The 16,138-nt window shown below is 38.4% G+C and overlaps 1 protein-coding gene across 1 annotated transcript in view; it reads right to left on the bottom strand.

The window, feature by feature from the left end:
• The window catches only part of ETL1 (SNF2 domain-containing protein / helicase domain-containing protein), a 123,505-nt gene that overhangs the window by 72,717 nt on the left and 34,650 nt on the right, over positions 1-16,138 (bottom strand). Inside the window, exon 6 of the mRNA XM_089377182.1 lies at positions 15,834-16,014. Coding sequence (XP_089233308.1) covers positions 15,834-16,014 — 181 coding nt within the window. The remainder of the gene's footprint in view (positions 1-15,833; positions 16,015-16,138) is intronic.

Here is a 16,138-nt window from a genome sequence, read left to right as displayed (position 1 = left end):
CTACATAGAAACCTGATGTTTCTATTATTGTAAATATCTTTGTATTATGATTGAGTTGTTTGCTCCAGGTTAATCAATTCATTCGATATTCTTTTACATGCGTGTTTCGCACTGTTTTATGGTATCAGAGTAAGGTTAAGAGATTTCTTGAAGAGTAAATCTCTCTGCATCGTAATCTCTTGAGTCCTTTCTAAGGTCGAGCCCTCTGTAAGCCAGGCAGCCTTCACTGAGTCTTAGCCTCGGCTTTGCTCGCTGTGATAAAAGCTTACAGTCGTCCATCTCGATACAGAAATGGATTCTTCCCTTGCATGATCGTTTTATTAAGGAAATAACTTTGTGGCGGTGACTGTTTTCGTGGGAGCGGAATTTTTTTTTGGCTGACCAGTTTGCTTGGAATCGTGAATCCGGCTATCTTCTTCTTCGCCTGGCGGCTACTCGACCACAACGTGGAATTCCTCAGCAATCGTGATCCAGGTGTTTTCTCTCAAAACTCATTTGTTTTTTTTGAAAGTCGGAGTCGTGGGTTGAAAATTCGATCTGCAGGCAAAATCGTGGATTTATACCTCAGACCCGTGGATACATTTTTGAAACCCGTGGTTCATTCTGTGGATAAATATTTGAAACACGTTGTTCATATATACATTTGAAACCCGTGATATATATTTCAGACTCGTGGATGCAAATTTCAAACCCGTGTTTATTTTCAAACGCGTATATGCCTGAGACGTGACGTGAAATATATATATATATACGTATATACCTGAGACGTATATATCCGTGGTGTTTGCCGGCATACCTGAGACGTGAAATATATATACGTATATACCTGAGACGTATATATCCGTGGTGTTTGCCGGCATACCTGAGACGTGGTGTTTGACGGCATAAGTGGAGTGGTGTTTGCCGGCAGTGTAAACGTGAAGCTGAGACAGCACATATCCACATAAAGGTATTTTCAGATCCACGTAGTTTCCAGATCATAGTGACGGCATAACGCATCTTTTCAGGGATTTTCCAGTGACGGTATTTTCAAGTGACGCCATCTTCCAGATTCACGTGGTTACGTAGCGGTTTGATTAAAAGTTTATTGTGATTTTCTTTTGAAGTGGTGGGACCAGAACAGCGTATACAGCACAGCTTGGACAGCTTCAGTTTACAATTTGTTAAGGTTATGTGTCTCGGCCCTTATTTCCTGTTTCTTTATCTCTGAAGTTTGGCATTTGTTTGCTCAAGGCTGCCTGTGAAGAATTTGTTCTGCAGCCTGTGTTAAACCGGCAGCTGTATAATCAATAAAATCACTTCAAACAGCAGTGTAAGACTTGTGAAAGAAGGGTACAGCTACAGCAGTGGAATCTGCTCTATTGCCATTTTTTTTTTTTAGACTGTGGAAATATATTTTGTGTGCTGGACTTCTGTATTGTCTTTGAGAAAATGGCCACGCTCACCAATCTGATGTTAGAAGGAAATCAAGCCTTTTACGCCTTTATGGCTAAAAGGTCTTCAGATCATGTTCCTTCTTCTGCATGGTACATTGATTCTGGTGCATCACGCCATTTCTCTCACAGGCGTGACTGGTTTATTGACTTCTCACCTTTCAGTGATTCCGTGGTATTTGGCGGAGGTGAAAAGTACACAGTAGCTGGCAGAGGTACAGTTCAAATTCAGTCTGGTGGGCGCACACTCATATTTCTGAATGTATACTATGTTCCTGGTATGGAAATTAATCTGCTGTCTGTCAGCCAGATTATGAGGAATTCTCCTCAGCTTGATGTTGTGTTCAGTGCACACAAGTGCTCTATTATTGACAGAGAGACTAGTCTAACAGTTGCTGTTGGCTTAGAGGACCATGGTCTATATAGGCTACTTGACACCGGTGACTCTCCAGAAGTGGCTCTAGCAGCACGTGTCTCTCCCATCAGTACTCTTTGGCATCAGCGATATGGGCATCTAAATATGCAGTATCTCTCTCAGCTCTCCCGGGAGGGACTTGTGTCAGGATTACCTGATATTCAGACTCAGCAGTTAGGGGTATGCGGCGCCTGTCAAGCAGGAAAGCAACATCGGTCTTCATTCAAGAATGGAGAATCTTGGCATGCATCTAAGGTACTCCAGTTACTTCACGCTGATATTTGTGGTCCTATGAATACAGCTTCTATCACTGCATGCAAATATTTTTTACTTATTGTAGATGATTTCAGTAGAAAGATGTGGGTGTATTTTCTAAAAAATAAATCTGATGCACTTAGTACCTTTCAGAAGTTTAAAACCTTAGTTGAAAAAGAGTCTGGCTGTAACATCATGACTCTTAGGACCGACAATGGGGGGGAATTTTGTTCTTCAGCTTTTGCCAATTTCTGTGATATTCATGGCATCAAACATCAGTTAACCGCACCCTACACTCCTCAGCAGAACAGTGTTGTCGAGCGCCGCAACCGCACGGTTGTTGAAATGGCTCGTTCCATGTTACAACACAGGAGTGTTCCAAACAGATTCTGGGCTGAAGCAGTATTTACTGCTATTTACCTTCTTAACAGATCACCCACTCAGGCTGTTACAGGGAAGACTCCTGAAGAGGTTTGGTCTGGCCGTAAGCCTAAGATCAGTCATCTCAAAGTATTTGGCTCAGTTGCATATGTTTGGATTCCAGCTGCTAAGCGCTCTAAGTTGGATTCCAAAAGCCAGAAACTCATGATGACAGGGTACAGTGATCATCACAAAGCCTATAGGCTGATAGATATAGCCACTGGTCGTCTTAGCTTCAGTCGGGATGTAGTCTTTGATGAGGACAGAGGATTCTTTCAGCAATGTTCTGAGGATCAGCCTCACAGTGTTCTTCTTCCAGTCGGTCCACCTGATGGGAGGGATGATGTAGCATCAGTATTTGATAATACTCTATCTGAGCTTCCTCCAGAAGCTAACCCTCCTCTTGTTGTCCCTATTGCTCTTGAGCCTTCTCCACCTCCTTCTGATATTGGTTCCTCTGCTTCTGATATTGGTTCTTCTTCTCTTCGGCCTAAATGGTGGGCTAAAACCATAGGTGATCTCCGGGATGATGAGCTCTTTGAAGGTAGAACTTCTAGACATAAGAACAGACAACAGTCTACAGTCAATTTTGCTCTTATGGCTAACATACACAGTATTTTTGAGCCTCAAACCTATTCAGAGGCTAAGGGTACATCTGAGTGGGAACAGGCTATGGAAGCCGAATTCCAAAGTCTTCAGAAGAATCATACATGGACACTTTCTGATCTTCCTGCAGAGAAAAAACCCATAGGCTGCAAATGGGTGTATAAAGTGAAATACAAAGCTGATGGAACCATAGACAAGTATAAAGCTCGTCTTGTGGCTCGAGGGTTCTCACAGAAGGAAGGCATTGACTATGAGGAGACTTTTGCTCCTACAGCCAAGATGAGTACCATAAGGCTTGTGCTTGCCATAGCAGCTCAGTTCAATTGGAAAGTTCATCAGATGGATGTAAAGAGTGCTTTCCTAAATGGTGATCTCCAAGAAGAAGTCTACATGACGCAGCCTCCAGGATTCAAGGTTGCTGGTCAAGAACAGAAAGTGTGTCGGTTAGTTAAAGCAATCTATGGATTGAAACAAGCTCCTCGGGCTTGGTACATGAAAATTGATCAGTACCTGACAGATCAGGGTTTTCAGCGGAGTCCATCTGATGCAAACCTGTATATCAAGCATACTGGTGATGATATCTTGTTTGTAGTTGTCTATGTGGATGATCTTATCATTACTGGCAGCTCTGCACATTTGATCCATGGGATCAAACAAGATCTATGCAGAACTTTTGAGATGACAGACTTGGGACTTCTTCATTACTGTCTGGGGGTTGAAGTGTGGCAGACTGAAAATCAGATCTTTCTTTCTCAGTGCAAGTATGCCAAAAATCTTGTGGAAAGGTTCAGAATGCAGGATTGCAAACCGGCCACGACTCCTATGGAACCAGGGCTCAAACTTTCAGCACAGTCATCCTCTCCTCTTGTGGATGAAACTTTATTCAGGCAATTAGTGGGCAGTCTCATCTATCTTACTGCTACCAGACCTGACATCAGTTTTGCAGTAAGCTACATTTCTCGCTTTATGTCAGCTCCTAAAGCTGATCATTGGATAGCAGCAAAGCGGGTGCTACGATATGTGCGTGGTACTTCTGATTATGGCCTCTTATATACTCGCAGCTCCAATCCTATTCTCAGTGGCTACACTGACTCTGACTGGGCCGGTTCGGTTGATGACCGTAAATCTACAGCTGGGTATGTGTTTAGTCTAGGATCTGGTGCTGTTACTTGGACTAGTAAGAAGCAACAGGCAGTGGCTCTCTCCTCAACAGAAGCAGAGTATCGGGGAGCAGTTAAGGCAGCCTGTGAGGCAGTTTGGCTTCGTCGTATGCTTGCAGATATGCATGTTTTTCAGACAGGGCCTACTTCTTTGTTTTGTGATAATCAGGGAGTGCTCAAACTTGCCAAGAATCCAGTCTTTCATTAACGAACAAAGCACGTGGAAACTCACTGCCACTACATTCGACAGCTGGTTGAAGACGGCTCAGTTCAGTTGCACTATGTTCCCACAACAGAGCAGCCCGCCGATATTTTCACCAAGCCTCTTGGTCCTGATAAATTTGTAAACCTGATGTTTCTATTATTGTAAATATCTTTGTATTATGATTGAGCTGTTTGCTCCAGGTTAATCAATTCATTCGATATTCTTTTACATGCGTGTTTCGCACTGTTTTAAATCCAAGAAGCAGCAGCGCTAGTTGATTCATGGTGGAACGAATTGCCTAACGATCTCTTAATTGAAATATTTGCTTGCTTGCCTATGGAATTTCTGTATAGTTATCGCATCATCTGCAAACAAGGGAATGACCTTCTCTCATCAAACTATTTCCTAATAAAATGGGATGAGGCGTCGTCTTTCAACAAGAAGCAGCCACGGCTAGTTCTCTGTGAAAGCAATCCCGAAATGCCATGTATGGCTTTTTGTTTCTACACACGCAACTGGTTTAAATCCTGCGTCAACTTTTCTTTCCTCGCGTCCTCCGTCCGACAAGCTGACATTACTCTGCTGGTTCGAACTTTGTCGTACCTGGTATCCTCCCTTCGACAGGCTGACATCCCCACCGTGACAGGCGATACTTACGTGTCTTTCGGTCCGGTCTTTCTAAAAAAAGTCAACCATTCTGTCATTGGCATTATATGCCGCCCTCCAAATCCGTTGCATCTTTTTCAAACGGTGACATGACCTTACAGTGACGCTGGTTATAAAATGGGTAATATGGTTTGATTAATTATAAACTTAAATAATTATAAATTATATAAAATTTATAATTATTTATTATATAATTTATAACCATAAATCATAATTTAAATATATTATATAGTTAATATATTAAATATATATATATATAGATTAATGGGAGATTAAAAAAATTAGAGTTATTTAAAAAAAATAGAGTTATATATATGAAATAAAAACAATTAAAAAAAAATCCAAAGGAATATTACTGATGAGTTACATGACGAGAGGATAGCCAGATTATATACATCGAGACGACAGACAGTAAGTGAAGAAAATCCACAGCATTAAAGCTTTGAGAACAAAGTTTCTGAAGGAAAGGGCTATGTTATGAATATAATTCTTAACAAATAAAATAAATGTAAATATTAAATAATCAAATATTGATTAGGTTAAATAGTCATTAAGTTAAGTGAAAAGGCATGTCTAAAAGACATACCCAATCACGAAAGGACCCCTACTTAGGTGTATATATGCAAGTCCTAATTGTAACATTCATCACTCATACATTTTTATATATAATAAATTCTTATTACAAATACCTCGTGTATTTTTACATTCAAACCAATAAGCTATATGTTTTGTTGCTTCACTTGATCTATTTTTCGGTTTCAAATATCTTCGTTGATACAAGTTGATATGATCTTCTAAGTGACAAACAAAATTGTCGTACTGAGAAGGGATCAGACCATCCTAGATTAATCTTCTATGGAATATTCTGACACTAGAATTTTGCAACGAATTGTCATCATAGGACATGGAACCAGTGTTGCGAAAATCGCGATTTTTTCGGCATGGCGATTTAATCGACCGATTTAATCAACAATTTTTTCATTTTGAAAAAATCGCGATAAAAATCGTAAAAATCACGATAAAATCGTGGATGCTTTAGATACTTGAAAATTTGAAAAAAAAAAAAAATGAATTTTTTCTATTTTTTTTAATGTTGCCGATTTTTACCAATTTTTACGATTTTTTCCCCTCACCGATTTAATCTCGATCGCGATGTTTGCAACACTGCATGGAACATCAGTTTGTTGTTTCTGTTCTAAATGGTACATATACATAGCTTGATTGAATTGTCTACTCTCGTGATTTGGATGTCAATATGGAACTTTTTGGTTTGACTTTCCCTTCTTGGGTGTGCGGCAATTTTTCGATTTTCTTCTAGCGAAATTGTTGTTGAATAGGTTAAGGAACATTCACTTGGGATGTTCATTGTTTGAACTGCAACATTTAAGTTTGTATTTTCTTCAACTTGCTTGTCTTCTTTCTGAGTTGTAACATTCACTGGATCGGTATCTGTTGTTCTTTCATCAACTTGAATTCCTACATTTGATGCTTCCTTCTCGATAAGTTGTTGTACCTTGTTTTCTAATGACTTCTTACCCTTCTTAAGCTTCTTAATTTGCATTAACAATTTTTCACTATGGTTTTAAGCTGAGAAACTTCTTCATTTTTGTCAACAGTGATCTTGTCAACTTATCCTTGCATATTTTGTAAAACTTTTTTACCTTCTTGAAAAATTACTTTTGAAATATCTTGTATGTCGTCTAGCGTTACTGAATTTGGCTTCAATGTAACATCTTGAAGTGTTATTTTTTTCTTTTTGTATGAAAATGTCAAAAACTTCTTTTTCGTATTCAGGATGAAGGAACCTAGGGTTTCCATCCATGGTGATCCCAGAATAATGTCACTTGGGTTCTTCCATAGGGATTGAACAAAGAATTGTGATATAAATGTATAATCACCAATGTTTCACTGTAAATCAAAGATTTCGTATTGTTTTTTTTAAACAGTGTAATTTTTCGATTATATTTGATTCTGGAACTACTAACTGGTTTGTGATTTTAGACGTGATATAATTTTTATCTTCAGCAAGTGAGATGGCAATAATGACATCCTTTCCTGCGAGAGTTCCTTTAATTTTATATAGTACTTTAGCATAACCTGGTAAAGTTTCTAAAAATCTTCCTTCCTTGATTTTCTAGTTAGACTCCATTTTTTTTTTTTTTAAATGAACTACTTTTGTATTCGTTGATGAGCTTTAAGGTTTAATAATAACCCCTTATTATTTCTAATTACAACAAATGGAACCTTATTATTTCTAATTACCTCAAATGGAGCCTTAGGGTGTGTTATCTTTATTAAATTTCACTTAATATTTTTTTGTACTTCTTAGGGTGTATTATCTTTATTAAATTTCACTTAATATTATTAATTTTTTTTACTTCAAATGGAATACTTCAGGTGTATAGGACACACGGGCATGCACCTAGAGTGGGGGTTTTATTATGAGACTTATATAGTATCGATTTGCACAAGAGTTAATGTTTTGGAGTAATGATTTGTAGTTAATTAACGACAACTAATATGTATACTTTTCGATTTAGTATTTGAGGGGCGTGATTCTTTGTTATATGATGTGACCTCTCAGTTCCCCACTACAATGATTACTCGGCAACAATTTGATGACAATTTCTCAGCCGATAAATGTACAACGAGATTAATCTCTATACAGAATGCAGTCGTTGTGGATGACGACTTTCCCACTGGTTGATAACACAGTGCTCAAATTCAAATTTGCACACAACTATCGAGCTCTATTCTATGACGGCTACACCAAATTCACTTGAGAATGTCAAAGAACTTATTTAATATTTGAACCCCTGACTTGTGTCCACAGTAATTCGTAGTTACAGGTGTAGACGGATGCACAATGATAAGGATCTACAGTGAATATTGCTAAACGTCAGCGATGATAGTGTTCTGGTGGCTATGGCAGCAGCGACCAAGTAGTAAAATGGTTGAAGGGTCGTGCGATGGCGTCTGGAGTGCTGCATCGAGGTCTGTCGAGCAACCATTCAAACAGTCGAGGGGCGATAGAGGTGGCAGCGGCTTCGAGTGTTGGGTATCTTATGGTTGCAGCTACACGAGCAGTTGAAGGTTGATGACGTGCGGAGGTTCTGCGGAGGTCCTGTTGTCTGTTGATCTTGTCCGGTTGCGTCGGCTCAGGCAGCTGCAGATTAGGCATTTGTTACTCGTGTCGACCAGGTAAGTGCTTTTCTTTTTACTTGATTTTATTTTGTTTTGGTTTTTAACATATAACTTTATATATATATATATATATATTTTTTTTTTAATTTCAGAATATATATAATCCATATATATATATATATATATATATATATATATATTAATTTCAGAATATATATAATCCCTTTTTTCACTTTTTTCTCAATACTTTTTTTTTCTGTTGATTTTTTTAAATGGCCAAAGCCTAATAACAAAAATGGAGACCCTCCAAAAGCTTGTAGCGAAATGCTCCAACGACAACAAAGTTGATGACTTTTATGGCCAAGGACGTGGATCGGAAAACACACTCTGTGCAACAATTGAGTGGCCAGAGGATCGAACTGCTCTGATACCAAATGGAAGGAAAAAGTTTGTTCTGCAGGTTAAATGCTCTAGAAGACTTGGAATCTGTAGATCTCCATTAAGGATACAAGAATATATATTAAAATGTATGAAAAGGATGATGATACAAATGAGAGTAAGGGTCATATATAGCCAAGTAAGCACCCTTTCACGAGTGGTCATGTCTCCTTAGATATGGCTTTTTGTTTAACTAATTATTAATTAACTAATCAGTATACAATTATCCTCATTATTTATATTTATATTATTTATATCTATTTTATTCGTAACACGCCGTCACTGGTAGCTCAGCTTCTATAATTCGTTGGTAATGTTGTTTTGAGTCCAGGGTTATGTCAAAAAAAATTTAATATTTATTTTTTATTTTTTAAATATATATATAGTTGAATTCAGTAAATTAATTATATCAATAATTAATTTAAAATTATTGTAATTATATAGCTATATGAATTATATATAAACCTATATAATTATATAGCCCAACGGACTTTATAATTATGTGAGTTTATATAATCCACGATGATTGGGTTGACGGTCGGTCACGTCCTTTGACCAAGGGAACACGTTGCTTGACCACGGAATGGATGTCTCATTTTAACGTGGTCATGTCAAAACAGCGATGAGGTAGCAGGTTTCCGGTCGGAACAGTGGTCGATGTATAGCCATCCAACAGGCGGATTATACAGCGGAAATAACAGACGTGAATTCAGCCAGGTCGATCTGGCTCTCCAAGTCATCCTACGAGATTCGATAGCATTAACTAGAATGTTGCTTGTAACATTAGCGAGAGTAATGGGTGGCCAGCAGACATGAGCGGGTGTTTCACGAGAACAGTCGATACGCAAGTGTTTCATGAGAACTATCAGGAGAGCGAGTGTCACAGCGGTGTGGGCATCAAATAGGGTGCCAGAAGGAGGGTCGGGTTGATGCAACTTGGATGATTCAAATTCTTTGCCCAACTATGATATTTTTTCATCGTTACCTTTAGCCCAGGAAGAATAACAAGTTGCAAGTTGAAAGAGTCACGAGATTTCCTGCAACAATTGTTGTTGTCTCATTCGTCATATGAGTTCTACATGTCTTACGTAGACCTTGCCCACTCTCACATGAAGCTTCAAGGATGGTCGGAGGTGACACTTCCTCCAGCACTTACTTTAGATGTGTTGTATTCTTTGAGCTTACAATTCGAGCCATGAGACCTTCCAAAATATCTCTTTGCACCTTAACATGATTTTTTTCTTCTTTCACATTTTTCTATTCATCATCATCAATGTCTTCTTCAACATCTTCCTCATTGTTATGATATTGTTCATCTTCATGTTTCTCAAGATAGTCTACATCATCTTCATCGAAATCGTCATCTTGATTGATATCACTTTTATACTCATCATTATCTATTACATCTTCATTTTCAATATCATCAATCTGATCACAATCTTCTTTTCCTGCTTCACCTTATTTCGTTTCTTCACTTTCATTGTCATCTTCCTTATTATCGATTTCCTTTCGACATGCTTTAACTTCTGCATATGATTTTTCCAAATGCTGAAATGCTTCTTGAATTTTACTAAACTACTCCATGAATTCAGGGCGTGAACGTAATGGCATATTGTGCGGCGAACAATGTTCAAAGACTCGCATGGTTATATTGTGCGGCATGGCTAGGATACCACTAAAGCAACAATACTTGTAGCTTGTTGACTTTAAAGTAAAAATACACAAAAGGTATTTTGTAATAATAACTTATTATATATAAAAATGTACAAGTGATGTTTGAATGTTACAATGAGGACCCGCATATATACTAGGCAGGTGTCCCTTCGCGATTGGGCATGTCTTTTAGACATGCCTTTTCAACAATGACTTTTTAACATAATCGTTACTTGATTATTTATTATTTATATTTATTTATGTTTATTTTATTTTATATAATTTTACGTTCGTAACAAAGTGAGTGATGAATGATCTCCAAAGTGGTTGAGATGTCCAAGAGGGTCAAATAGCTACCTCTAGGGCCGACTTGTTCAAGGAGGGTCAACTTGGCCTTGTGGATGACATTTTGACTCTTTGACTCGAAACAAAATTATTATTTCTTTTCTTACAAGCAATCCAAATGGGACTTTGACTCAATTACATTTCTTTAGACTCAATTGACCCTATAAGCATGAAGAACATGCTTTCACTAGAAATAAAAATAATAATGATGAATATAATAAATAAATATAATAAGTACATCAATGATATATTTGTATTACATCATGAAGACCAACACTAGTTACATTTTCAACACACAGGTTACAAGAGACACCTCTTTTAGTTGAGTGAAGCCCATGGTTTATTCATCCTGAATGGGCTCCCTTGTTTTTCAAGCTCAAGAGCTTCTACTTGATTCCAACATAGTGGGAGGGCTAGTGTGGTCGAGTCTGTCCTTGCCAACCAAGACCTTCTCCTGCATATTCAATATATCTTAACTTCATGCCTTCCCCTGGCAAACCATGCCCTTTTAACATTCTCCCTCTCTACTTCCCCACCTCCCCCTACCCACCAACCCCTCGCACCACCTTTCTTTTTTGACAGAGGTCATGTTGCCTCTTACACCACCAACTTAAAGGAATTCCTACAACACCCCCCCCCCCCACTTTTTTAGTCATTGGACACAACCTTAGTCGAGTATGAGATACTTTCCTCGATCCTCATGGAAGCAACCCTTGACTCCTAGACCCATTCTACTCGTCATCACACCTACATTAGACCCTCAACTCATTAGACCGATTCTCCAACCTTCACACTACAATCTTACATAAATAGCTTTCTGAGGATCTAGAGAGTTGTCATCTCAGGGCTAGAGGACAAGTTTCTACCCCAACTACCAAACAATTGATCACATCTTTACACTCTACCCATTATTCAAGAGATTAGTTATCACCCTCCAAAGGTTTATAATTATTTTGTAGACTTTCAAAAAACATTTGACACAATCCTAAGGGAGGGGTTATTCCAAATTATTTGCAGTATTAGCATATTTGAGACCCTACTAGCTGCCATCATGAGACTATATGAGTTAGTCTTGCGGTGCATCAGGTTGGCACATGGCCTTTCTAACTTCATCCAGAGTAGAATTGGGGTAAAACAAGGGTAGCACCTCTCCTTGGCCCTCTTTGGAAGCAATAATGATGAGCTAAATGAACTAGAATCCTTCCTTCATGAGCATATCCAAGAAGGTGATGGTTGTATTCTACACCAAGTGTTGATCTCTCTACTCCTATTCGCAAATGACTTGGTCTTGTTGCGCTCTACTCCTAAGGGCTTACAGAGACAGATCAATGCACTAGCCAATTTTTGTGACCTCTGACAATTGACAGTCAACCTAAGTAAAACTAAGGTTTTAATTTTCAATGCATCAAAGAGCTCTTACAAATTTACATTTCTACTACCAAGGAACAACGATCGAGATCACCACAACTTACATTTACTTGGGAGTGCAATTCACAAGGCCTCGTTTTGTTTTTCGAAGAGCCCTCTAGCCTCAGGTTAGCAAAGGGTATGGTTCCCTAGCCCTCATTGAGATACAATGGTTCTAGGGGCAGTTTCAAGACATCTCAATCAAACTCTATCTCATGGAGGCGATTATTCAACCCACAGTTCTCTATGGCTCTAAGATTTGGGGACTGAGCTTGTTACAAATACACTGGACTAGACTAGATAGAGTACAGACCTTGCTTCTCGGGCACATCATCCATCGTAAGCGAACGACTCCACATCCAATCATTCAAGCAAATTTTGGTGTCCACCCTTCTGCCCCGACGTCATTTTCTGTTTTGTTTCTTTCCTTCATAGAGATTGATCTCTCGAATACTCTTCCACTAGGCAAGAGAGGTATCCCTACATTGCACTTTGCCCCTCAAAGGCTCCGACCTCAAATCCTTCCCTAGGCCAAGCGTGAGGTTGGTACTCGACGCATTTTGGCTTCTTTAGATGATTACCATTTCCCAAATGTGCCTTCCCCCATTCAAATTCTCCCTTGATCTGCCACGCCATCTCTTGCCAACTAGACGAGTATTGAACTAGGCTATCATAAAGGATATCTACAAATTGTACATTCAGTTCACTTGGATTTCACTCCCGACAAGTCTAAGCTCAAAGATGTCTTTCTACCTAATGGATTTTTTGAGTTGCGTAATGGCATGATCATCTACCCCCCATAGTTAAGGCCTTGTTATATGACAATGTTGGTTGATATGATGAGATGCATTGATATAAGCTGAAAAGATAGCTTATGAGATGGCTTATCAATCCGACTCTTCTTATGAGAATTCTTTAGTATGAGAATGTCCTCGTACCTTCCATGTATTATGAAAACCTCCCTAGTTAAGAGGGAGTGTTGAAATTTGTAACTAGGTTCGGTCTTCATAATCTCATGTATTTTTTATTTTATGTATTTGATGTAAAAGAGAGAAAAATTTAATATTTCTTTTATATAGCATGGGTTTCATGCTATAGGTCAATTTATTTGTAGGCCAAGCACCCAATGTGTTCTTCTAGGGTTTTGTCATAGAGTCTAAGAGTCAAAAGAGTCATTGTCATTTGTAATAGAGCCCATTGGGCATCTTGTATCAAGTTAAAAGAATTTATCTAAGTCAAAGTGTGTCAAAAGACCCTCCAAGGCCAAGTCGGCCTGCAAGAGAACAAGTCAACCTACAATGGATGGAGTCAACCTCATGATGACAATTCGTACTCCCAGAAAAGGTATATATACAAGATACTCAACCTCATTTGAGGGGCATCCATCAAGCTCGATAAAAAAGGACAAGAAAAAAATCCTAAGGCCAACGAAGAAGGAGAACAAAAAGGAAGGAAAATGGAAGGGTTGAAGTCTAATTTTGGGTCACTATATCCCACACATGCGAAGAAATTAGGGCACACTTTGTTGCTACAAGCCCGAATTGCAGTGATCTAAAGAAGCCAAAGTTTGGTGTCAAACGGATCAAATTTGAAAGTTGAATTACTAAGGAAAAAGGACCCTAAGCGAAGGAGAGAGAAGACCTCTTTTACCATCTTTTCACCACACGTGCAAATTAGGGTTTCTACAGTAAGGTTGAAAGTTGCAGTCAAAAGTTGTGGGTTCGAACTTGAGATCAAAAGTGAAGTTGCAACAGTTTTGAAGCAGTTTGACTAGTGATTGACTTTGTGGAAGGGAAGCTCATCTGAAGGAGGTTGACTTGGTCTTAGAGGGGTCTTTGTGTGAGTCTAAAGGTCTTGGAATTCATCATTTGAAGATTCTATAAGAAGAGAAGAATTATTGTGGGTTTTCTCTGTTGGAGAGGTTTTGGCCTTGGCTAGCAACCTATATCTTATGTCCACTTATTCCATTGATCTTCATGTTTTGGTAGTTGTTTGATGATAAGAACACAATAATAAATCAAGAAAAGAAGAGGCTAATTATAAATTCTACAAGTTCAAGAAAAATAACATCACAAGCAATTATCAAAGTTAGAGTAATCACCTTAATCTAGCTGCCCTAGATTTCTCAACACCCTATACTATGAGATCAAAGGACACTATCACTGGCTCTATAGGTATTCAGGTGGTTTCTTTAGGTACCAAGATCAGAGATGATTAACCCTCTTTATCTGAGGAGATCTTCAGCCATGGATCTCAACTCCTACATGCCACGCCTTGCTCTAGGATGACCACACTGTTTACCCCATACTTCCATGTCAATCCATCAAATCGGAGTAACAAATTATAGGCAGAGTGCACTCGATAATAGGAGAGTGAGACCCCTGGGTTTCTCCTCAACCTCCCCTTCTCAGAGAACACCCGATATTATTGAGACTAGAGTTTGGAGATGTATGAATGTACATCAAGCCACACGTTCCCCAAGCAATAGAGAAATTAGCTCTAGACGAATCTAGAATAGAGAATGCCCCACCCATCAGACTAATCCAGGATCCAGAGGAGCAACCAGAGATCTATTCAGAGTTTCCTAAAAACTCCGACATCAAGCCAATGCCCAATTTGGCCCCCTCACCCTTTGCTATCAGACTCAGAGACCTTGACATCATCAACCTCATTATTCGATCTCCCTCTCTCACTCTCTCACGTAAAAAATTCTTATGTTGGGTTGTCCACCTTCCCAGTCTTTCTCAAAGTCACTTAGTGTTTTATATCATCGTACCTTCATCATGATTTTATACATATATATAAGGATCCTTGTATTATTTTTGGCATTTTCTAGGAGTTGCGTTGGCACTCCCACATTATTTTTTATATTGGTTGTACTCTTCAGTCTCATTGACCTACTTTTGTGGTCATTTTCGGACATTAATAAAATTATCTTATCTTATGATTTATCTTATGAACCATCAACAAAACTTTTTGTCTACGCTCAGTCATTTATTTTGTGTGTGGCATTTGTAAACAATGTTCAAGAAAGTTTGAGTTCATGATATGACTAAAGAACAAATATATTTTGTTCGGGCTGAATTGTCATTTTCAGTTCTAAAATCCCTAAAAACCTCTGGCTTGTTACTAAATGTATCTCAATAATACCTTGAGACCTAGTGAGTACACTTGGGTTTTTGGCACATTAATTTCCAAATATCTTTTATGTGTTCCAAATTCTCTTCTAAATCTCATGAAGCTTTACTGCATATGATCTCCAGCAATCATAACTGTCTCTGAAGTTGCCTTCATACCCATGCAAATATAATTCCAGCTCTGAATGAAAATTAACTGAATTAAAATGAATATTTCAAAGGGGAATACACGATAATAACAAAGAAGACTTTAGATTATGCTAATGGTAAAAGCAGGCTTTCTCAATTACTATACAAAAAATGCATAAATTGGGCACTAAAAAGTGTTTCCAGACATTCTCTTGATAACTAATCCTGCATATCAGCTGCAGCGTTAAGAGTATATTTATCACAAACTAAAATATCTTGAAAGCAAATATATCCATGAAGGATATGCAACCCAGAGAATGAAACAGTACAATCCCAAGGGATTAATACACACATCAAGCAAGATAAAACAGACATAAAAGAAAAAATAGCTGGTGAAATAACTCATAATGATGACTTTACCTCGAGATCATTTTGCAGTGGAGTTCCTGTAAGCATTAGCCGTTGCTTTGCATTCTGCGCGACAGCCATTAAGTTTTTCCTTCTGTAACTGCTCCGATCTTTTAAAACATGTGCTTCATCCATTAGAACACAGCTCCATCTCCATTTCTTCAACACTTTACGATCATCTTTCTGTTGTGCACTGGTTGATGACAATAGAACAGCAGAGTCAGAACAGACAAACTTGAATACCACTACAAGTGGAAGACAGATAAGCAACAAGATACATATGCCAGTAATATTCAGTTAATGGCTTCATATCTGCC

Source organism: Pinus tabuliformis, chromosome J, assembly GCF_031772625.1.
Source record: "Pinus tabuliformis cultivar Carrire ecotype Pingquan chromosome J, CPIR1, whole genome shotgun sequence".
NCBI lineage: Eukaryota > Viridiplantae > Streptophyta > Pinopsida > Pinales > Pinaceae > Pinus > Pinus tabuliformis.
Note: the sequence above shows the minus strand (reverse complement) of the source record. Positions and strands in the feature narration are given on the sequence as shown.